Here is a 25487-nt window from a genome sequence, read left to right as displayed (position 1 = left end):
AAGCAGTAGGAGATGATGATGAAAGAGTTTTCTTTGATTTTTTTTTTGATCAAATAATTACTTTGTTTTCTGAACAACATGCCCGACAAGAAGTTTGCATATCAAACCTGCCTCGCGGAGTGATATTACTACACCTCATGAAGTAATACTATGGTGCCTCACGGAATAGTACTATAGTGCCCCGGGGAGTAATACTACATTGCTGCTGAGATTAATACCACCGTGCCTCCCGGAGTAATACTACAGTTCCCTGCAGAGTAATACTGCAGCGTCTTACTACTGCGCCTCAGGGAGTAATACTACAGTGCCTAATGGAGTAATACTACAGGGTCATACGGAGTAATACTATGGTGCATTGGAGAGTAAAACTATGGTGCCTCCTGGAGTAATATTACAGGGTCTTATGGAGTAATACTACGTGACTTAGAGAGTAATACTACGGTGCCTCATGGAGTAATACTACAGGGTCATACAGAGTAAAACCACGGCGCATCATGGAGAAATACTAAAGGGTCTTATGGAGTAATACTATAGTACCTCCCGCATTAATAATACTAAAGGCTCTTACGTAGTAATACAATAGTTCCTCCCGCAGTAATAATACGGTTCCTGGCAAAGTAATACTACAGGGTCTTACGGAGTAATACTACAGTGCCTTGGAGAGTAACACTATTGTGCCTCCAGGAGTAATACTACAGGGTCTTACGGAATAATACTACAGCGTCTTGGAGAGTAACAATATGGTGCCTCCAGGAGTAATACTACAGGGTCTTATGGACAATTACTATGGCGCCTTAGGGAGTTATACTACGATGCCTCATGGAGTAATACTACAGGGTCATACAGATTAATACTACAGTGCATCATGGAGCAATATTAAAGTGTCTTACGGAGTTGTACTAAAGTACCTCCGGTAGAAATAATACGGTTCCTCGCAGAGTAATACTACAAGGTATCCTACAGAGTAATTCTACTGCGCCTCATAAAGTAATACCAGGGTGCAGTTTAGCAACAATTGTACTACAAAATATATGGCACTTGAAAAAAGATGAATAAGCCATTAATGGTTCAATATTTTCAGATTTACTTGCAGGAAAAACCACTACAATATGGCTGCACATGCTTCTTACTATCATGTAATAACATTGTTTTGGTAATCAAATCGAAATTTACCCCAAGTACAAAAGGTCCAAATCACCTCCGTTTTTTTCAACACAAGGACTCTTTATGAACCGCCTGGTATGATATTGTCTTCTTTCTTGAGCAATAGAATCTTTTTCAAACCTCCTCCCTTCTCTCCTCGTGCTCGCTCCGGTGTCTTTAAAAGAACCTTTCAATCATTCTTAGCGCTTTGAAGAGCGTTAATGAGGATCCAGCGAGAAACAAAACCAGATTTTTTTGTCTTTTACTGGAAGCGACAAAGAGATCAGAGTCAAGTGTGAGAACGTGACGCTAACAGGCTGTCAGAGTTCCCTTCCTCTCTCCATCCCTCACCCCTCTCACGCCGCCGTGACCTCCCCTCAGAAGCCCCTCCGTCAGAAGCCGCTCGCATCAAAGCCTCCAGAACACGCCTTATCAGAAACACACGCCGACTTTTTTAAAGGGGTTAACAGGAAGCCCGCGGCGGCCATCAATCCTGGAGGGGTTTTTTTTAACACTCCACATCTTCCCACGAGCAACTCTTTATTCCCCCAGCCCTGACCCGTCTTCAGATCACACGTGTACTATTTTTACGATATTGACATGTTTTCAGGATCCACATGCGATCATTTAGCAGCAGCTGTTTCCTGGAGCTCCACGGAGAAGAGCGAGGGAAACTTCCAGCCGCGCCAGAGACAAATAAAAAGGGCTTCCAGAGAGGATTAGAGCAAAAGTGCCTCTGTTGGAGTGTTTTACTGCTGTGACATTTGGGCGCATTAATGTTTTAATTCTCGCGCAAACATGGAGAAAACATTAGGGTTCATTAGCCGTGGTGTTTTCAGCTCCTTTTACGGTTGTTTGCGGAGGAGAGAGCGTCGCTGGCGTTCGGTCAGGGAGCAAGAATGAGCTCAGGGTTAATGGTGGTGAAGTAGAAACTCACCGGCTGAAAATCAATTCCATTTTTTGGGGGGGATTTCAACTTTTATGTAAATTTGAGTCTGTAGGATGTTCTACAAGGGCTGGCGACTCAACTTTCACAGGGGCCACATTGTACCGTGGTGAGGGGCCCTAAAGCCAAAAGAGAGGAGCCAAGAGCCAAATACCATGGAAAAAATAGCCAAAAAAGGGGAAAAAAAGAGGAAAAAGGTATTAAAAAAAAACATAAAGCAACTTTGCCAATACAATATTTATAGTTCTTTTATAAAAATAATAATTTAAAATATGATCTAAGTGATCGCTGAAATAATTTTTAGGGGAGAGACATTTTCAGAAAAAGAAAGAAGGAAAGAAAAGTCCTAAACTACTTAAGCAAAAATGTGAATTGAATATTTTAGTTGTCGCTATTAGAGACATTTTGTACATGGCTGCATAGATACAGTAAAAAGGCAGTATGCGCCCCCCCCCCCCTTTTTTCTTTTTGAAATGATCAAAACTTTTATGTTGAAATTCTTTAAAATCTGAACATTGACAAAATGCATATGTCTGTTGAGTCAAATGAGTAATTAGACAGTAAAATATTGAATCAAAATTTATTTAAAAATAATTTTCACCTATTTGTTATGAAAATCAGGCTCTTTATTAAATGTTTTTGAAAAAAAAAACAACTTAACATAACAAATTACAAAGACACTGTTTCTTAAAGCAGATGACATCACTCAAACCCTTGCAGGAGCCAAGGTTTCCAAAATGCACATAGCACCAGTTAAAATGAATTTGAAGTGCCAAGCGTGCATCAAGATTAGGGAAGTGATAACGAAAATAATAAATGTAATAAAAAATGTAGATGCTATACTTGCTAGCTTAGATTACAATGCTAGCTGATAGCATATTGTGTATTTTCTATATTCAGCTTTTGATAGAGATGAAGTTTGCATGAACCCTCCAGGTGTGTTCGACACCTGCCGGAGGAAGTTCACCGGTGTGTGATGCTCTCATCGCACCCTCATCAGCGAGTGTGAATCCGAGTGTGTGCTTGATCTCACACACACAACCACACACACGCTAACCTGTCAGCACAAGAAAGACTTTTTTTTCTCTTCCTCCTGCCTGTCTCTTGACAAAAGTGCCGGCGAGATAAAAAGGGTCTTGCGGTTTTGCGCCGGCTTTATCCCGAACTGTGTAATGAGCTTGTAAAAGTAGGTGGTCTTATCTCGCGGTGGTAAATTATGGGATGTAGGAGTGCGATAGGCCCCATGCTTGACTCACCTCAACCTCGGTTCAACCGCCACCTCCAGAAGCCGTGATGTATGCGGGGGACAGACATCTGGCCCCGTATCTTAATGGACTCCCTCTTAAGTTTTGCCTGAAATAATGAGCTAAAGACCCTCCTGGATGTCACCGTGCCCCCCCCCACCCCCCCCCCCCCCCGGTACTGAGAGGAATCGCGGCGAGGAAGAAGAGGAAAGAGTTCAGCTGAGTCCATTACTCTTCAGTCGGTGGTTGGATCAAAGTAAACACTGATAATGGTTCCACCGCACTTAATAACACTGCTGCCCAAGAATGTTGGCCGGGCCGGCTACTCCCGACCTCACACATGTAATTGTGCACACACACAATCTTCATTCCTCAACAGCGGTGACACATTCCGAGCTTTCTTCCTCTCTTCCCACAAACCCAACGCTATGCTCTAATTGCAGACTTTCTGATTTATCCGATGCGCGAAGGGAAACTCGTTTTTTTTTTTCCAAACTGGAAAAGTCACTCTCATAAATAGTGAATCTTCCCCTTTGTAATTACGACACTCGGACATCGGGAAGTTACAGAATGGCGGCGAGGGTTCGCGAAGACCTGAGTCAGCTCGATGAAACTGTTAGATGGTGGGATCGGAGGGGGTTCGTGATCTACTTTCTACTTTTTACAAGGATTCTACCGACATGATCCCGGTCAACCATCTGAGGCTAGGTGTCCACGGTGGGGGTTCCCCCCTTCAAAATGTGTAGTCCCGGATCACATCAAGACATCTCAACACACAACAGACACTCAGCCATCTTTTTAATGTAACTGCACATTGTCCTTTTAAACTAAACTCAACTAAACTAAACCTCCAGGGATGGGAATCCACTATGACGACACCAGTTCTTACGTTTACATTTTACATTTCTGCGTTCAGCGAAGCCACTTCAGACAAGGCTATTTTTACGCTCACAATCAAGCACTGATGGGAGTAGGCTGCGACGCGGCGTGCCAGCTCACCCTCAGCTGAAGCAATCAGGGTTAAGTATTTTCGCACGATCCCGTCCGGACCCACGTACGTAGTAGTAACTACAGATTTTCCTCCTCTCAAAACATTGGGCAAAGTCTACATTTTTCGGACGAAGTCGGTGCGTTTTTGACATACCTACAGTATATCCTGATGCCTTAATGGGCTCCAGCTCGGGCGATGACATAAGTGGGTCGGCAATTACACGTCTCACGATGAAGGAGCGCTGCAGCGATGAAGTGTGAGAGGGATTCGTTGTCAGCAGCTTCCCACCGAGCGGCCGAGGACGCGGCGGTCCATCTCAGGTTTATCAGCAGCATCAGTCTTCCTGCCCCTCCGGGGGGGAATCCGGGTGCTGCGATCCGGTTTCATACTCAGGGCGAGCTTTCAGTTTCAGGACGTTAGGGGGAAACCTTTTTTTTTTTTAAAGCGACTGGGCCAAGGATGAATTGATATCAACCCACCTGAGTGACGGAGATGTCTTCGTTTCCCTCTCAACAAAAAGCTATTAAATGAAGTCATGAGGAAACGGGTGACGAACCAAAAACCTTGAGGGGAAAAGGAACCCATTTCCCAGGCCCTGTGCCAAAACCACCGCCACCATTCTCCCCAATCAACCCTCGCCGCTCTAATCCAGTGTTTACATAAAACGCCGGGCAGTAATGATAACCATGAGACCATGGACCACCCCAACTCCCCTCATTCCCTCCTTCTCTCCGCCACCTTCCACCGCTAACCCAAAGCTGTTTTCACAGGAGCCAAATACCTTAAATACATAATTAGCGGGGTCATTTGGGCAATGGGGGGGCCCCCCCGACGAAGGCATGAGGGGTGAGTTTGGGGGGTTGGGGGGGGGGGGGGCAACAAGGAGAGGATATGAAGAGCCGGACAAAGGCGAGCATTCATGGGCGAAAACACGGACAAACTTGGCCGTCGCCGTCTTCAAAGGGCCACCTCTGCCTTTCCTCAAAACTCAAGGGGCCACAGGTTGAGGCGGCGGAGAAACATAACAGGGGTGACACCGAGAGCGGGAGGAAAAGGGGGGAGGATGGGGAAGGGAAGAGAGGGGTGCAAGTAAAGACGCAGAGGTTACGAGATCTGTAACGTGGGAAGGAAACGGTCACGCTTGGTTCCGAGGTCGGAATCTTTCGGCTTTCTAAGTTAAAACCAGGGAAAGCTTTTCTGGAACTTCTCTCCAGTGATGCAGTTGTTCTGTATCCATTTACAGTATGTTTTAATAACCAGATATACGCTGTGACAATCAGAGACTGGGGACAAACCTGGCACGCCAGGTCATTTGGAATGACCCAAATGGTGCTAAACTTCTGGGGACGAATGAGTTTTTTGGGAGGTTAATAAGGACATAGTTGATAAATGTTAACAAATTGTTAGAAAACAAAAGAAAACTACATTTGTAGACTTTTGGTTGGTCATCCTGACTGAAATTATCGTAGCTCCTTAAATGGGAATTTAAGGGGAAGAACTTTTATGTCTATCGACCCTTGTTCGATTAGAAGGTCGAAATATTAGCCATGGATTCTTTTTTGTAGTAAAAAAAACGTATCTGTACATTGAGGTTAGCCTGTTAGCGTGCTATCTTCGGTAACTGCTTTTGTTGATAGCTTGAAGACACTCGACATCGTCCACTTTACACCTCCAGCATTCCCCATATGTGAGCCATGAACTCTGACCCCGTGCATTGTGGGTAGTCCAATCAGTTCCATCAAGTCGCAGGCTACCCTCGGCAGAAACCCCGAAATTCCAATGGTCCATGTTTCACACCGGGAGACCTCCTTTGTATTTTTAAACCGCACACACACACATGCGGAGACTCACACTCACACACACACACACACACACTGAGTCTATTCAGTCACCCCTCTTTACACCTTGTCTGCCGCTACATCCCCCTCAGGCATTGTTTATGAAAGCATGTCCACTTAGTGCTGCCCTGTCTGCCCTTTTTTTTTTGCTTTGGTGCCGATTACCCACATCCTGAGTCCACTCCGGTCTCGCTTTCTCACCCCTTTTCTCCCCCAATATCCCAACCACTTACACTCACCGTCCACTTTCCCTTTCACACTCTCCGCAAACCCCAGTGTGGCCCTCGTTTTTGAAGACGCCCGACTTAAAACATCATCGTCTCCGGTGAAAGATTCAGAGTCTTCGGTCGCCCCCCAAAACTTGATGGTAACGGTCTTTGGGAGAATGACGCGTAGGGAATGCCGGAGCGACTCACAAGTGCAATAATGTGATAAAGCAGGGTTGTGTGTGTGTGTGTGTGTGTGTTTGCTCCGGGCTGTACAGCAAAGGGATATGAAGGTGGTGTGTTCAGGAAATGTGAGATTTTCCAGGCTTGCTGGCAGAGCAGGAGTCCAGGAGGCTTTAGTCCAGGATCCACCAGCAGCAGCAGACGACGGTAGGTGATGCTGGGGGGCGCGGGGGGGGTTTATTACTTACCCCCGCCTTCCCTGCCTCCCCCCTGACCAGGCAGCTCCCACTAATCCCAGAGCTAAGTGACATGAAAGTCCCACTCCTCGGCACTTCCCGGCCATACAGCCTCGCTTATTACCTCGGCGGGGAGTCGGACCCGAGAAGCGCCGGACATGAAAAAGAGAAAGGGCCGAGGAGAGACAGCAGCTCAGCGAGCCGCCGGGAACAAAAGATCAAGTGAATCGAGAGCAGATAAAAGCGGGATTGAAGGTTTTTTAATGGATTTGATTGTTGTTTACGAGTCGTGTGAGGAGCGTGTGCAGGGCTGGCACTGCCAACTGCAGGCCTGAGGGGCCAAATCTAGCCCGCCATGTCATTTTTGGGGGGCGAGCGGCAGTCACTCAAAGCTAATTGAAAGTTTTCTAGATAACTTGGATATTTATTTAGAAATTCCAACAGTGGAATAATGGGAAATTTGGTAATAAAATGTTATTTTAGAATTTCTTTAGGGGCCTCAAATCCACCGTCGTGAGGAAATAACATATTCTGACTCAGATTTTGAGTTCAATGATTTTATAAAAACCTTGTTGAACTCATTTCCTCATTGGTAAATTAATACCCACAATGCTTTGGACCTTTGGACTCCATATCAGATTTGAAGTTCTTCCAGGAAGCGACTGTTGAAAGATTCACCGACCGAAGCCCGTTTTTTTTTGCAGAAATATATTTATTGTTGAAAACATAAATATATAAATTATGATCACTGTTGTTTTAATCCAATGGAGAAAGGTGATGACATTCTTGAGCAGTGCTGCACGTGGTCTTCCCCCCCGCCCCGCCGAGAACGCCATCACACCAAGATGTTTGATTCACAGTGACTCACACTTTTTTTTTTTTTTTTTTTTTTTTTTTACATTCGACAACTTCCTCCTCGGCCTGGTTACACATTCATCACTGTTGCTGAAGGAAACGCTTGTTGTTCCTCTCGTGATCCGACGGCGTTTGTCCTCCGAAGGTGAGTCTCTTCAAAGGTTTCGGCTCCACAAGGAGCCCATTCATGCACCGTTTGCTTTTGCTTACTTATTCACTCTCTAGACCCGGGCCGGGGCGGACTTCGCCCTCCGCGGGTGCAGGTGAAGAAGAGAAAAGGTTTGGGCATCTAACGCTGTAACAAACAAATGGGGGGGGGGGGGGCGACACCAGTGGCGACGACTTGAGTAGCAACACCCGCTACACGACACGAGTGAGGGTCCAAAGAGTGAAGTCAGTTTTACCTCATTTTCCACTGGATTAAACACAGACACATCCTACAACAACAACAACAAAAAAGAAATTCCTGCTTGGATATACGTAAGCATATTATATTTTATAACAAAAATAAAGCATCTTCCTGTTCTGACTCCCGAACATTTCCTCGCCGCACACATCGTTCCGACACCAAACATTGGAGGACCGTGACCACACAGAGCGCTTGCGTGTACCAAAAGAGACAGAAAGTATAAATAGTTTTTTTTAAAGTAGCGACACATCTTTTCTCACTGTACAAGGCGTGAGAGCACTGTCCGAGGTGCCTCCGGGCAAACATTCACAAACACTTGAGGAGTGTAAAACTTTTTTTTTTAAATCAATTGTTTTTCCCCCAGAATCTCCCCAGTGTTCTTCCTCGCGGGTGTTGTGTAAAAAATAGGGATGGGCACTTTTATGTTGCCCAGCTGGAGGTCATCCTTTTTTTTGTTCACAGTCCAAGCAACACAGCGTCCACGAAAGATGGATCCAAACTGCTTCCTGGCGGCGTTGTAATAATAATAATAAAAAAAAAGAAAAAAAGTCCATCCATAATGATCAACATACATCCCTTTTATTTTCTTCCATTGGCCCCTTGTGCCTGACCGCCACGTCGAGTGTTCAGTCGGGGGCCGTGGTTGGTGGCCCGCCCGGGGGGTGGGGGGGGTGTCATTTTCAACAAAAAAAAAAAGCACCTTTGGCATTCTATTCTTTCAGTTTTTACAGAAATGCTGTTTGTTCTTGTTGTGTTTTTTTTATCTAAAAAACAACAGGAAAGATCCCTCTGCTCAGGTCCCTTCCCACGCTGGAGTCTCGTGTTCTGCTCTCACCTCACGTCCACTGCGAGGGGAAAAAAAAAAAAAGAGACGAAATAAGTAAAACGGCTCAGATGTATCGGACCAGCAAACACGGTGATCAACGGTGTCCCTTTAAAAGCATGCACGAAAAAACACACACAGTGCTCAGAACTATGATTACTGGTCTAAGGTTTTAAGAGACGATCTATTCCTCCGACAAACCTCAGGGGGTTACGTTGCTATTGTCAAAAAAACGAACCACCTAATGGGCTCAAATGGCCTCAGAGTTTAATATATATTCTGAGCAATTGTTGAATATATATATAGCAACGTTCCACTAACATCAGAGGGGCATCTTTACCTTATCTTCTTAAATGTGTCAACAGTATACCTTGGTTTTTATTGCCCATTTTACTTTAGATTAACCATCGGACAAAAGAGAGAGTGTAAGTTTGAGACGTCTTGGATCTGCTCAGACGCTTGTTCTTATGAACATCACAAAGGCCTAAAATAGTTTAGGATATACATAATACGATTTAACTTCATGAGGATTGTAACCGGGAGACGACTCTTTCAGAAGTTGTGTTCAGTTACTTCAATAAGTAAGTCAAAAAAATTGGATGTGAAGGGGTTTTCGGTGGTGGCGTTTCCCAGCAACACAACAACATGCACGAGACAGTGACAAAAAAAATGTGTCCATGCTTAGCAAGCGGCAAAAAAAACAACAAACCAAACAAAATCAGCATGCAACACTGAGAGGAGCGGAGAAGGTGAATTGATTGGTGACAGTGATTTGCAGGCGTCTCCCCTTCATTGGACCAGAGCAGTGCCAACTTGTGCGAGTGCACCGCGGTGCCAAAGTCCTACCTGTTCATCCACAGCTCCCCCAGTGGACTTTGGGTAATGAGTTCAACTTTTTTTTTTTTTTTTTTTATGTTGGCAATAAATCCTTGCTGGGCCTTAGCTTTTTAGGTTTCCTTTTTTTACCCTTAGCCCTACGGTGGCCTGAAAACACAAAGTCAGGGAGGGTGGATAGGAAGGAGGGTTAAAAAGCGAGAAGGGGGTTTATGGTACAGAAAAAAAAGAGGCACGGCAGCTCCGGGGGACAGAAGCAAGAGAGTGCAAAGATATGACACTATAAATACTTCAGACGCCTTATCAGCTCACATCACGGGCGCTTATCTGCTCCGAGAGAAAGGCTTTCGGAGCAGATGTACCTGCCGTCATGCAGCCCTTTGGACGCCCCTTGCTTAACACACCCGGCATAAACTTTACACACATCCTTCTTACGAGGCGCAAACACTTTGAGATATACAGCGACCGCTCAGGAGGCAGGAAGGGGTCATTCAGTGCAGAAGCCGAAGAAGACAGGCAGGAAGAAGAACCACCACTGGGGGGACAAAAGGAAACCTGACGTGTTGCGGAAGTTTTACCTGTTTCTGCCTCCGAGTTCTCCAGCGCGTGATGCTGCGACGTGCACACGCATTCCAGGTGGTCTTCTAACCGCACAAAGACCTCTTTCAGCTTGGGTTTCCTCCTCACGTACTCCACCTTCGCCACCTGAGGACGGGAAGAGAGAGGAGAGAGAGAGAGTCAGTGACAAATGTGGCATCATTACTCTTTTTCTTTCATGAACTTCATCGAGCGGCACCGCTGACGGATCACTCCTTCAGATACTGATTCATAAAAAGTGACACACTTTACGTGTTTGGAGTGTGACGGCGGCATTCCTTCGGATGCATCGGACGTGTGTGTGTGTGTGTGTGTGTGCTCACTGCTGATCAGGTGTGTCAATATTGAACGGAGCTCACGACCCCGGCCCGGCGAGCTCAAACAATAGCAGAGGAGGGATAAAGTGTAGGCGGAGGAGAAGTGTACGCCCTCGGGGGGCCCCTCGGGAAAGGTTTACCCTGGCAGGAGAAGAGAAGTCGGGAGATCCCCCTTTTTCCTGATTTTAAGGCCTGAAGCGTCCAAATCCAGACAGACACACACACACACCTCAAAACTCACTCTCCCCGTGTCCCGACAAGTCGACCCGCTTTGATTATCCGTCGCTCAAAACGGTTTACAGCCGAGGCGCCCGATTAATGCGCCGATCTGGTCAAACAAAGCAGGAATTCCTGAAACCGGCTTAAAGCCTCTTCAGGGCAACACAACAGATCTGACCTCCGTTTCCCACCCAGATCCTGGACCAGCAAAAAGAGCCGCTCCTCTTGAATAGGCCAATGTTGATTAAAGCTTAGACAGAGAGCTGGATACAGAAGGTTAAGTGGAGGTTACGACGATCTCGTTGTGTAACTTTCGGAGGAAGCGCTCCTTCTGATCTTTGATCCAGGTGACCTTGGGAGTACCACATGGAAACAATATCGGCTTCTTCCCATGTCTTCGGTTCCAAGAGAGGATATTGGCCCGCGAAGGGATCTGGCAGAACTCTTTTACAGTCGGCATTCTTCCACCATTCAGGCGATGGATCGCTGCCAATACTGGACGGAATTAGTCATGCAGATAAATGAACATACCGATCCCCGGGTGATGAGAGATAGAGTAGCCCTGCCAATCAAAGTGTCTTCACAACCCAAGCATGTTGAGGCCGATGTCTGCCAAACATTGAACTTTTTTCCCCAAGATATTCAGGATGAGAGACTTCTTTAATAGTTTGAAGCAGACAATAACAATTAAATGTGGGGTAGGTCCCTTTTTTTTAATAATAATAATAAGTAAGTAATAGTTATTAGTAAAGAGTCTTTCTAGACCAGGGTCAGAAAGCGCTTTAACCATCAAAAGCAATACAGAGAAAATAGCTACACATTTAAAGATTCTTAATGGTCAAGACACCATAAGACAAACACAGGAGTCCAAGAAAATCAAGGAAAAGCCTGCACAAATAAAAATGTCTTAAGATGTTTCTTGAAGGAGTCAGTAGATCATCAAACACAGAGGAAGATCGTTCCAAAGCTTAGGAGCAACAGTCTGGAAGGATTTCTCTCCTCTGGTCCTGAACCGTGTTCAGGAACCATCAGTAGATTCTGATCCACAGACCTCAGAGCCCGAGCTGGGGTGTAAGGCTGGATCAGATCACTGATGTAAGGAGGAGTCTGACCATGAATAGTTCTGAAAGTAAGAACCAGAATTTTCTAAATTTATCCTGAAAGAAACTGGAAGACAATTTTTAAGGATTGGGGGAAATGTGAGTTCTTCTACTAGAGCGGGTCAGAATTCTTGTTAAAAAAAAGGAAATACATGATATAAAACATCCAATCATTTTGACCAACCCAGGTAAATAATGGGCAAGTCAAAATCAAAGTGTTTAAGATAAGATAAAGGAGAGAGATAACGGATGTCAAATAATAAAGAGTAAAACTGAAATTCGTTTGTGAAACAATAACTAAGATAATGAAGATAAATTGAGCCCGAAAAGAACAAGAAGTAAATATTAACATCAGACTAATACTAATGTTTTTAGGAGACCTATTTAGGTGGCATTGTTGTAGGTGGTCTTGTTTGTATAACGTTGCGTCGCAGTCTTTATGAGCTCACCACATTTTTCTCTAATTCAAAATGATGTCAGACGGTCGGGTATCTCATCTGCAACAGGAGGGAAGTCGAGGAGGAAAGATAAGAGCGAGCAGCGGAGGTATGCGGAGAGCAAACACTAAACAATGGTGTCTGGCCTGGATGCAGCCTGTTTGCAGTGATCCTGAGAGAGAGCGAGGGAAGAAGAAGGTGAAGGTGGAGGATAAATAGAGCGGAGGAGGAGGAGGAGGAGGAGGAGAAGGACGGGTGTTTGCCAAGAGAAGTGTTATTGAAGGAAGGGAAGGGACCGACCATGACCGTGAAGTCTGTTTCGATGACATTCATGTGTTACTGATTAACATTCAGTATCCAGGCTACACGCCGGGGAAATCTGTGACACAAATACTGACGGATAAAGAAAAACACTGTTCATTGTTATCAAGAAAAAATGGGGGAAAGAAATATCCCAGAAAAAAAAAGAAGAAATGATTCAATTAGGTGAGATTGAGGGGAGTCCCTCCGGGCGCCGTCGCTGACGTTGGTTACTGGAAGATCTGCGCAAAAGAAATGTATCTCCGAGCGAAAACAGGCGGACGAGCGTTTGACTGATGGACGGAGGTTCGTACCATCAATCCCACCTCCATCGTTAACGTCTTCTTAACTCCACAGAAGACGCTTCCGAACCGCCGTCATTGACTTCCCACATAAAACATAAGAAAAGACACCTAAAGGAAAAAGGGGGGCCCCTCGCTGTCTTTGTATAAATCAAACTAAACTTTTGGAAAAAGCCTGAGAATAGGCTGTGACTGGAATGATATCTGATCCAGGGGGGGGGGGGGGGGGGTCGGGGTGAGTGGACTCTGGGAAGTGCATCCTTTGTGATGGACCGTCAAGACACCCTTGTTGTCTTGGATAATTGGGAATCCCCCTGAAGCGCTGATGAGGGCATGTTGGAGGGGGAACTTTTTCCTTCAAGCCTCCAAGGAAAACAAGTGAAAGATGGATAAACAAGGATGTATACTTTTGTTCGGAATCGTGGTGAGAGACGGAGAAGGGACTGAAATCGGTGAAATATCAGTTCCCTCTCAGTGAACTCATCCATGTGTTTCGTTTTTCAGAATCTTCAGAATCCTTCAATGTTTTTTTTAAATATCACATCGTAGGGTTTTAGGAGATATAAAGTTGCGTCGCTCTTGAATCGCGAGCAGGTGAATCTGGTCTATGTTTAGTGTGATCTCGCTGTAGAGAGGCCGTGGCTTACGAAAGTCATACAGAAGTCGTACGAACTCTGGGTTTTTCATTCAAAGACTGTCTGTGGATGGTGAAAAACTTTGGAGCCGTATGGCTTAAGGGCCACATGAGGCCCTTTGGCTGAATTTGTGTGCCCCTCGTGAGGGTTTTTCGAAATATATTGCTCGTAAGATCACATTTAAAGGTTTTTTCTGTAGTTATTTAATGGGTAATGTTAAGGATATTATATATATATATATATACATATATAATTATTAAATAAAAATGCCTTTTTCTCTCAGTGGTTTCCTCCGAACCACTCTTGACTCAGGGTGTGTGATAGCACTCAAAGTAAGCAGGTATTTTAAGACATGATTTGCAGGGTTATTATGAGAAGGGAATAATATCGGTGACATTCTTTTTTCAAATAGAAAAAGACACTACACGTGCTCCGGACCAGCCCGGCTCCAGATGTGGATCTCGGCCTCACCACAACGCTTCCTTAAGATCCAGATGCCATGTGGGGTTTTTTTTTTTTCCCACCGAGATACATGTTGCTACATTTTCAAAGATGAAGGGTCGAACCTGACAGAGATTAGCTGGTGCGGAGAGAGAGGGCGATGAGGAAACCGAGGGCGAGGGAGTGAACAACTATTTCATAAAGGAGACAATCAAAACCCCATGACTGACGAGAAGGAGTGGGACGGAGTCAAAGGGAAAACGGCTAAAAAAGGGAGGACAGGACGGGAGGAGAGACGGAAAATAGAGGAGGAAATAAAATATGATTAAACTACAGCTGATACGTCTCTCGCTGATGCCTTCCAGCCGCTCCCGGAACCCTTGGCTCGGACGCTCCCGTGGTCTCCGGCGTGCACGCCTGCCCTCGCGTCCACAGCCTCCTTCCAACCCTCCTTCATCTCCAGTGAATCAAAGGGGAAATAATTCACAGCTGCGAGGGACTTCAAACGAGGAGGCCCCTCTTTTCCCATCTAAACCCCCAGCTCTCGTATCCACGGGGACCCCTCGGACGGCCATAAATCACGCTCACTGTATCACCGTCGTACCGTCCATTACTTACCAAACACCCCGTAAGTCAGCATCTCCGCTGAAAAAAAACCGCTACCGCCGCCTGCCCTCCCTCTCGACACCCGGATCTGACCCTCAAAGCCCCTCGTGGTAGCCGTCACTGTGTTCTGTGTGTTTCGCAGCTGGGGAGATGTGTGGACCCCCACACTCGGCATCCGCCCCTGGCCTCCGTCAGCCTCCGCTTTGATCCCGGCAGCCATCAACACTTCATTACTCTGCGGCCCGTCTTCCTCTCGCTGCCGTTTCACACAAATAGCTTTGTCCCGGCGCTGCGGTGGGGGAGTTTATGTAGCGCCGCATAGAGCGAACTCTGTCTTTTCCGATCGCTCGCACACACACACACACACACACACACACACAGTCGAAGCCGCAAACATTCTGTGTAGGTTTACACAGATGTAAGCAGGACGACCCCCCGTGACCTCCCAGAAAATACTTGTTCATGAGCTTCCAGTGGGTTCAAAAGTTTCCAGCCACACAGAACAAGAGTTTTTTTCACAATAATATTGGAGACCCCTGTGAATAATAGAGTTTAAATTTCACTCGCCTTAACTAGTTCGAATATGAACAAGTCGTCTGGGATTCATTTGATTTGGTGGGAGGTCTGACTAATGTGTTTTTAGCTGGTGTGGTAGAAAAACTGAATTAAATGTAATTTTAAATGATTTGACTTTGTTTAAAAATGTGGGGGAAAAAATGCACAACTCGCTTTTTTAACTAACATAACTGAACCATCTGTGTCTCACTCCCTCTCAGTGAACTCATCCCCGCAGCTCCATGTGTTTTCTTTTTTAGAATCTTAAGAATCCTTCAATGTTTTTTTTAAATATCACATGGTAAGGTTTAAGGAGTTATAAAGTTGCGTCGCTCTTGAATCGCGAGCAGGTGAATCTGGTCTATGTTTAGTGTGATCTCGCTGCAGAGAGGCTTACGAAAGTCGTACGAACTCCGGGGTTTTCATTCAAAGACTGTCTGTGGATGGTGAAAAACTTTGGCTGAATTTGTGTGACCCTTGTGAGGTTTTTTTCGAAATATATTGCTCTTAAGATCACATTTAAATGTTTTCTCTATAGTTATTTAATGGGTAATGTTAAGGATTTTATATATATTTCTGTCAATCTGTTTGCATAACCTTATCACCTGTATTTGTTCGGGTGACACGCACTGAGTGTTCTATTCAATAAAGGTCAAGCCCGAACACTCAGGAAACGTGTCAATAACTTCTGTCTGTAACTTTCACCCCATTAGTCAGACATAACACCAACTGAATGTTACCTTATAAGGACTTGTGTGCAACAGTAGACAGACAACGGCCTTGTAAGATAACGGCCTTGTAAGAATATATGTGCGTTTTTTCACACTCGTAACTCAGAGCCCTGCTCACCTCTCGTTGTTATACATCTTGTGTAACTTCTTAATAAACCTTTTTGCCTGACTTCACGGACCGGACTCTGTCTCTCTACCCAAAGGATCCAACGAATCTGCTTGACTACTTCAATATATACAATCATTAAATAAAAATGCCTTTTTTCTCTCAGTGGTTTCCTCACATCCACTCGGGGTGTGTGATAGCACTCAAAGTTATTTTAAGACAGGATTTGAAAGGGTTAATATGGTCCTGGCACCTGGTCTTAACCACATGATGAAAACTGGGGTTAAATAAACTGGAGCAAGTATGTGGTCAAGGTGTGGACAAAGCAAAAAGCCAGATCAAAAGAAAAAACAAGGTCATCTTAAGAAGAAAACTGCACCTTATTCATTACCTACAGTCTACAGTTCAATGGGTTTCCTCTTCTAGTTTTCGTTCGCAGTCAAAAGTGAAGACAGAGTCGAGCACACAAAGGTCAACGTCCACCAATGCAAAGTGGCATGTGGTGGAAAGAAACACAAGCCCGTGTGTTCCTTTCCCATCCTTGGCCGACAGAGGGAAAAACAAATTTCGACCTGAGCTGGACAGGCGGCGTTTTTTAGCCCTAGTCTAATACGGGCGCTCGAACTGAACCCTCATTCAGTCCGAAAACGCCGAGAGGAACGGGGCGAGAAAAAAAAAAAAATGTTGGCAACAGACAATGTTTCTCTCACACAATGCGGTGAATGTCTCCTGACCGGAGCAAGCCCCGGCGGATGACCTTTTCATGGATGCGACGCCTCGGTCCCGCCGCCCCCCCTCTCCGTCCCCCCTGTCCTCGCCCACGGCTAGAACCGCACGGAAAAAAAAATAAAACTCAATCTACCCGAAGGCCTCATTTGTCAGGGACTGGGGGGGACAGAGTCACACGGATCGTGGCATTCCAGGAATATCTGAAACCATCTGCAGTGTCTTGTCCGCCACCGTCGATCCCGGAGAGATTCTATGGAGCGTGACGAGCTGCAGATCGTGTAGCAAGAGACCTACAAGTACCGCTATCTCCACTTCTGAGGAGGAAAAAACCCTACTTAAGATGGAGCCTTCATGCCAAGCACCAGGGGGCGGCAGGTGCGTTCTCGGTATTTGTTTTATTACTCGCACGATATCTTTAAATCCCTTTGCATGGACATTCAGCAGAAGCGATGTCTCAGCCCGTGGCCCAGGCAGGATCAAAATGATTAAAGACCAGAGACAATAAAAATCCAGACAATGTCGGCGAATGAATTGCAACCACGCAGAGTGTTTTCTTTTCCATCCTGTTTATCCGGGCGTCTGTCTCCCCTTCTCTTAAAGCGCATCGCTGCCATAGCTGGCCGCGGCTAACAGGCTCTAGTGTAAATACAGCAGGAATATGATTCAACGACGGACCCCACTGTCTCCGCTGATCCTCAGCAGAAGGACGTGTTTTGCTAGCTACCGCTGCCAAAGTGCCTACGAGAACAGTGCCCCCCTCCCGCCCCCCCCCGTACCCCCCTCACTCATGGAGCTGGCAAAGACAAAGATCCAAACAGGGTTGAAAGATGGTGGTGAAGAAGCTGGTGACACGCAGACATTCTCAAGACACGGGAGAAGCTCCGGTGCTGGTAGCAAAAGCAGGAGAATCCCCTCCGGGGTCGGCCCCCCCCCCCATTCGACAGCTATCCTGACTGGAAGTGCCAACAACCCCCCCCCCCCCTCCTCCTCGGACCTGGCACGACTAAAGCCGGCTCGATGCCATGTGTCCGGATTGGGTGATGAGGGGATAGTGGGAGCGACAGGGGAGGCGAGATAGTGCAAGAGTGTTTTTTTCCAATTCATTACCTCCATAATATGCATAAATGTATGAAACTGATAATCTCCTCATGTCTGTAAAGACCCCCTCTAGCACAGACCGGGGCCCCTTTGACTGTATTCACGCGGCCCTCGTGATGTCAAAGTATGATCAATTATAAATGGTTCTAATGCATTAACAAATGTATTTTGTATTTATTTTTCTTTTACATTTCAACTTAACACCCGTTTTCTTTTTGTGTGTAATTTTTCCAGTATATATTAAAACCTCAAAAACATTTTTTATAAGTTAGTTGAAGAAATGTTTTGAAAATATATATATGAGAATAAAATTGCATCTTATTTAGCTTAATAAAAGTCACGGTCTTATCGATGAGTGTCCTATTCTTTAGGGATTTTTTTTCTCCTTTTTTTTTGCTTGCGACCCCTAACAACATTCACAGAATCTAATGTGGCCATTGAAGTATTATAATTGCCCACGCCTGCTCTAGCAGGAGCCAAGGTCTCAAAAAGGCTAAGTACCCGCACAGTTTGATATGATTTTTTTCTTGGATTGGTCGAAGCCGCGACTCACCTTAACGGTGCGGTGGTGCTTGCGCGACGGGTGACATCGCATGTTGCTGGTGTTGCAGCAGCCAGTGCAGCGCTTCACCTCCACGCAGGGCGGCCATATCAGGAAGTTGGCGGACGTGGGGTCCACCTGGCTTCGGGGGATCTCGTAGATCACCGTCCGCGTCTTACACACCGCCGGGACCGCCTCCTCCACTGGAAGAAACAGGAAGAAGAAGAAGAAGAAGAGTTGACGACGGTCTCACAAGTGTCATCACTTTTTTTCTTATGATCGAGCCGGTGCATTCCTTTCGGCTGCTCATTATGGGATGACTCACTGGACGTGTCTCACCTCAGCTCACGCCCCAACCCTCCTGGAAGGCCGTGGAGGAGACGAGCCTTTTTCCCAACCAAAAAAAAGAGCTGATCTCATATCAGCTGAAGAAGCTTTTGGGATCAATTCACAGAGACAGAAAAGAAAGTGTTCTATTGTTCGCGGCCTCGACGAGGGGTTAACGTGGCGTGACTAAGGCCGGACCTTCAGGGGGGCGGGGGGGGGGGGATCTTCCAACTGACCTCAGCAGAAGTGAAAAGGAATAAAACACTTAAGAAGTGACACTTTAAGCTCTGATTGGCGACAAAAGTATTTCCGGGCGACCGCCGCCGCCGCCGCGATGTTTGCACGGAAGCGGCGCTGCCAAGACGTCTTACTGTATCTGATGAGCGAGTGCGTGCATGAAGCGACTCGATCCACGACCTGCTGCTGGGGTTGTTGAAGCAACACGCGTGGCTACACTGAACTCGCTACTCTCCCCTCCTCGATCAGATATCGTACGGCGCAGTGTTTTATGAAGAAATCCCACTTGAGAGCTCGGACGAGCCGCAACTTGAAACCCTTGAATGCCTGGAATTTCCACGCTCAGGGATATATTTCTCTCTCTCTCTTTTCGAAGCGCGTGTCTTCGGTTCTCTTCGGTTCTCTTCGCCCCCCTCGGCCAATTGAAAAGCTTCGTGTCAGACCCCCGACCTTTCGCCAAAGATACAGGGTAGACGTCTTCATTACGGAGCTTGTTATCTATTTAAAAAAAAGCCCCGTCAAAACCTCTAACTATCAGTTTATGTTTGGAATTAAGGAGGAAGGGATCACTTTCAAATCGGGGTAACGTGTCACCCCGAGAGTTGAGACGACTGCGATGATCTTTACGGCTCCGAATCGTGAAGAGGTGCGAACGCGACTCCTTGTCCTTAATGGGATTGTCGTTTAGATTTTTAGCCGAAGTCATGCACAGGGAGGCGGTGACATCTGTAGCACTTTCAACAATGACAAAAAACTGATCCAGATTGAAGTCTTGACAATTCCTTGGTCTAAAAAACTAGCTAGATCTTAGAGATGGTGAATAAGTATGGGGTTCTTTAGGTCTTTTTTAAGTCCTCTTTAAAGGATGGAACCCCGCTAGTTTCTACGGAAAATTTGGGTAACCCTACAAAGAGCAAAAGATTCAGTCGTTGGCAAATTTGTAGAAGATCGTCTAGTGGACCAAGAACCAGTTTAGTTGAGGCGACTACTTCTTTCTACAGTTTTAGACTCCTTAGTTGGAAAGTCCGCGTTAGCCTTATACTGGTGTTTCCGCCAACTTTTGGAAGTACACGGATATAAGAACTGTTATTGGAAACACCTTAAATATCGTGAAAAGATGTATATCTATTCATGAAGACGTCCACCAGTCAAATTTTCTCAACATTTTAACCGGAAAGTATCACTCAAACATAAGGTAGTGAAGAAGTTCTAGTGTAACTTGGCGAGAGCTACGAGGCTCCTGCTAGAAAAAAAAACAACTTTCTAAAAACGCAATTGACCAAAATTTTGAATTTCCGTTCCATAATTTGTCCAAAAAAAGGCGACAACGGGGATAAGATGCTGGAGTGTAACTTAAGAAGTTCTTACCGATGCTCCTCCTGCGCCGACTGTGCAGCTGCGAGTTCTTCAGGTCGTTGTAGTAGCTCGGGTGGCGGGAGAAGTTCTTGTGATGGTTGTTGTGTTTGTGGTGCTTTGGCGGCGCGATGACATCGTTTCCCGCACCTCATCAAAAGACAGAAGGGCAGAAGCATGAATAATCTCACATAAAAAAAGAAAAAAACAATGTTTATTCGACCGCCGCGGACGTGAGCCGCTCGTGTGGCTCCGGTCTCAGTCTGCTGCCGCCGACATTGTTCGGGTGAGTCAAAACCACTTGATGTGGGGGATCCCTCTGGGTGATGTCATGTCAACCCCCGGTTCTGACCGGCTTTTCCCAGCAAAAGAAAAGCAGGTGAGTCAGCGCTCACAAAAAACAAGCCGTCCTCGCAGACATACAAGCGCTAAAGTGGTCATTTGTGAGGTGGTACTGAGTCGGCATCATCCCGGCGCCTAATTAGTGGTTTTGAGTCGATCGTTTACCTGAAATTGTTTACTTTTTCGGAACATTCAGTGGCTTTGAAAAGTGCATGTTTTGCTCTCCTGCCGTGCTCTCATAGAGCCAGCTCAGCACAGTCATCTGATAACTTGTTTTGGTCCCCGCCCCGGAGTATGAAGTGGATTACAGTCGAGTGCCAGGGCAGCAATAAAATAATAAAGCTCGTGAACTTCATCCACCTTTTTTTTTTTTCCCCCAAAGAGCAGAGTCTGAGTGTTTGCGAAGTGGGTGGGTCTACGTGCCGGTGTGTGTGTCGGCGAGTTCAACGCTGCCGCCCCGGACAACACAATCTGTGCGCTTTACATAAACACAAACTGTTCCTCATTAGAACAGGTCGAAGCCTCGTGTACACAGACGCACAAAGCGGGGCCACAGGCAAACACATTCCACTCGAGTTGATCCTTTGTGACCAAACCAGAGTCACTCGAGGGGATTTCCTTCTTCTTACACATGTCAGCAGCCACTGAGGAGGAGATGTTTATGGAAGGACACGTTTGCAAGGGAGTCCTGTTGGATTTTCGTTTGAAAAACGAGTTCAAAAAGTGGACGAAATATATCGAAATAAGGCAAAGAACGTTATGAAATCGATTAAATAGAAAATACTATTTTAAACTTTATAATATTGGGAATAAAGCAAAACAATAATACATTATTTAGAGATTAAATATGAGGCATTATACTTGGATAATCAACCTAAATATATATTAAATGAATTAAATAAACGTTTTTGGTTTAAATATATGGCTTTATATTTGTATTATAAGGGAAAATGATTGGATGCAAAAGCTAATTTGAGAGAAAAAAAAGGTTAAAAAATAATCATTATGATTAAATTAATACATTGTTTTAATAAAAGATGTTAAAGGTGTAAAATATGTACAAATAATGAAAAATGTAGGTAAAGTAATACATAATTTTAAATAATAAACAAACTTAAAGCACTGAAATAAAATTCCTGAGGAAATTATTGATAATATAAATGTTCTTTACTCAAATATTTTGTCAACAGGGTCCAATATCATAGAAATATACTTAATAAAATAGAAGTATTGCAACAAAACAGTGTTGTTTGTGCACTAAATGTATCACTCGAGTGTGATAAGCATAAGAATGATAAGTGCTGGTTGCCACAATAACATTCGTCCACAGTAGTTCGCGGCTAAAGTTCACCAAAAGCTGCGTCGCCACGCCTTCGTCTGCAACACTGAACACATGAGTGACAGAAATGTGCTGCGACGCACCTACGCCGTAGACGTCTGGACTCATCGTCACAGCTGGACGATGTTCCGCTCGACCTCCCGGGGTCACCGACTCGACTCCCACTGGGACTTTTTCTTGGTTTGCGCTATTTATCTTCTCATGTCTCGAAGGCTCAGGTCGACGTCAACTTGAGGTCATTCGTGAAAGAAACACCCTAACCTGCGTATGAGCAGCTCAAACTGCTGTTGCCTTCTGGGTATATTTGTGTCCAATTACTCAAATTTCGGTCACCTCAGCTCTAGCTTAATCTGGTTGTGCCCTGTAACGTGCCCTGAATTTTGTTATTGTCGTGCCCTATGATGTGCCATGAATTGTGCAATTGTCGTGCCCTATGATGTGCCATGAATTGTGCAATTGTCGTGCCCTATGATGTGCCCTGAATTGTGTTATTGTCGTGCCCTATGATGTGCCCTGAATTGTGTAAATTTCGTGCCCTATGATGTGCCCTGAATTGTGTTATTGTCGTGCCCTATGATGTGCCCTGAATTGTGTAATTGTCGTGCCCTATGATGGGCCCTGAATTGTGTAATTGTCGTGCCCTATGATGTGCCCTGAATTGTGTAATAGTTGTGCCCTAATGATGTGCCCTGAATTGTGTAATTGTCGTGCCCTATGATGTGCCCTGAATTGTGTAATAGTCGTGCCCTATGATGTGCCCTGAATCGTGTAATTGTAGTGCCCTATGATGTGCCCTGAATTGTGTAATTGTCGTGCCCTATGATGTGCCCTGAATTGTGTAATTGCCGTGCCCTATGATGTGCCCTGAATTGTGTAATTGTCGTGCCCTATGATGTGCCCTGAATTGTGTAATTGTCGTGCCCTATGATGTGCCCTGAATCGTGTAATTGTTGTGCCCTATGATACGCCCTGAATCGTGTAATTGTCGTGCCCTATGATGTGCCCTGAAATGTGTAATTGTCGTGCCCTATGATGTTCCCTGAATTGTGTTATTCTTGTGCCCTATGATGTGCCCTGAAATGTGTAATTGTCGTGCCCTATGATGTTCCCTGAATTGTGTTATTCTTGTGCCCTATGATGTGCCCTGAATCGTGTAATTGTTGTGCCCTATGATGTTCCCTGAATCGTGTAATTGTCGTGCCCTATGATGTGCCCTGAATTGTGTTATTGTCGTGCTCTATGATGTGCCCTGAATTGTGTAATTGTCATGCCCTATGATGTGCCCTGAAATGTGTAATTGTCGTGCCCTATGATGTTCCCTGAATTGTGTTATTCTTGTGCCCTATGATGTCCCTGGATTGTGTGCTTTGTCATGCCCTATGATGTGCCCTGAATTGTGTTATTGTCGTGCCCTATGATGTGCCCTGAATTGTGTAAATTTCGTGCCCTATGATGTGCCCTGAATTGTGTTATTGTCGTGCCCTATGATGTGCCCTGAATTGTGTAATAGTCGTGCCCTATGATGTGCCCTGAATCGTGTAATTGTAGTGCCCTATGATGTGCCCTGAATTGTGTAATTGTCGTGCCCTATGATGTGCCCTGAATTGTGTAATTGCCGTGCCCTATGATGTGCCCTGAATTGTGTAATTGTCGTGCCCTATGATGTGCCCTGAATTGTGTAATTGTCGTGCCCTATGATGTGCCCTGAATCGTGTAATTGTTGTGCCCTATGATACGCCCTGAATCGTGTAATTGTCGTGCCCTATGATGTGCCCTGAAATGTGTAATTGTCGTGCCCTATGATGTTCCCTGAATTGTGTTATTCTTGTGCCCTATGATGTGCCCTGAAATGTGTAATTGTCGTGCCCTATGATGTTCCCTGAATTGTGTTATTCTTGTGCCCTATGATGTGCCCTGAATCGTGTAATTGTTGTGCCCTATGATGTTCCCTGAATCGTGTAATTGTCGTGCCCTATGATGTGCCCTGAATTGTGTTATTGTCGTGCTCTATGATGTGCCCTGAATTGTGTAATTGTCATGCCCTATGATGTGCCCTGAAATGTGTAATTGTCGTGCCCTATGATGTTCCCTGAATTGTGTTATTCTTGTGCCCTATGATGTCCCTGGATTGTGTGCTTTGTCATGCCCTATGATGTGCCCTGAATCGTGTAATTTTCGTGCCCTATGATATGCCCTGAATTGTGTAATTGTCGTGCCCTATGATGTGCCCTGAATCGTGTAATTGTCGTGCCCTATGATGTGCCCTGGATTTTGTGCTTTGTCGTGCCCTATGATGTGCCCTGAATCGTGTAATTGTTGTGCCCTATGATATGCCCTGAATTGTGTAATTGTCGTGCCCTATGATGTGCCCTGAATTGTGTAATTGTCGTGCCCTATGATGTGCCCTGAATTGTGTAATTGTTGTGCCCTATGATGCGCCCTGAATCGTGTAATTGTCGTGCCCTATGATGTGCCCTGAATTGTGTTATTGTCGTGCTCTATGATGTGCCCTGAATTGTGTAATTGTCATGCCCTATGATGTGCCCTGAAATGTGTAATTGTCGTGCCCTATGATGTTCCCTGAATTGTGTTATTCTTGTGCCCTATGATGTCCCTGGATTGTGTGCTCTGTCATGCCCTATGATGTGCCCTGAATCGTGTAATTTTCGTGCCCTATGATATGCCCTGAATTGTGTAATTGTCGTGCCCTATGATGTGCCCTGAATCGTGTAATTGTCGTGCCCTATGATGTGCCCTGGATTTTGTGCTTTGTCGTGCCCTGTGATGTGCCCTGAATCGTGTAATTGTTGTGCCCTATGATATGCCCTGAATTGTGTAATTGTCGTGCCCTATGATGTGCCCTGAATCGTGTAATTGTCGTGCCCTATGATATGCCCTGAATCGTGTAATTTTCGTGCCCTATGATGTGCCCTGAATCGTGTAATTGTCGTGCCCTATGATGTGCCCTGAATCGTGTAATTGTCGTGCCCTATGATGTGCCCTGAATCGTGTAATTGTCGTGCCCTATGATGTGCCCTGAATCGTGTAATTTTCATGCCCTATGATGTGCCCTGAATCGTGTAATTGTCGTGCCCTATGATATGCCCTGAATTGTGTAATTGTCATGCCCTATGATGTGCCCTGAATCGTGTAATTGTCGTGCCCTATGATGTGCACTGAATCGTGTAATTGTCGTGCCCTATGATGTGCCCTGAATCGTGTAATTGTCGTGCCCTATGATGTGCCCTGAATCGTGTAATTGTCGTGCCCTATGATGTGCCCTGAATTGTGTAACTGTCGTGCCCTATGATGTGCCCTGAATCGTGTAATTGTCGTGCCCTATGATATGCCCTGAATTGTGTAATTGTCGTGCCCTATGATGTGACCTGAATCGTGTAATTGTCGTGCCCTATGATATGCCCTGAATTGTGTAATTGTCGTGCCCTATGATGTGCACTGAATCGTGT

General features: G+C 45.5%; 1 protein-coding gene across 4 annotated transcripts in view; it reads right to left on the bottom strand.

Moving 5' to 3' along the window:
• Positions 1-7469: 7469 nt before the first annotated feature.
• Positions 7470-25487, bottom strand: part of pdgfab (platelet-derived growth factor alpha polypeptide b) — a 34637-nt gene continuing 16619 nt past the window's right edge. For 3 of the 4 annotated variants that reach the window (XM_087808427.1, XM_087808429.1, XM_087808430.1), the window contains 5 exons: positions 20355-20489; positions 18435-18625; positions 10287-10413; positions 9721-9858; positions 7470-8896 (listed from right to left, as the gene is read on the bottom strand). In XM_087808427.1, coding sequence (XP_087664553.1) covers positions 9785-9858; positions 10287-10413; positions 18435-18625; positions 20355-20489 — 527 coding nt within the window. In that variant the 3' untranslated portion in view covers positions 7470-8896; positions 9721-9784. The remainder of the gene's footprint in view (positions 8897-9720; positions 9859-10286; positions 10414-18434; positions 18626-20354; positions 20490-25487) is intronic. The other variant, XM_087808428.1, reaches the window with a different exon arrangement.

This window comes from Callionymus lyra, chromosome 15 (genome assembly GCF_982586985.1).
Source record: "Callionymus lyra chromosome 15, fCalLyr1.hap1.1, whole genome shotgun sequence".
NCBI classification, from domain to species: Eukaryota; Metazoa; Chordata; class Actinopteri; order Syngnathiformes; family Callionymidae; genus Callionymus; species Callionymus lyra.
This window is presented reverse-complemented; position numbering and strand designations above follow the sequence as displayed.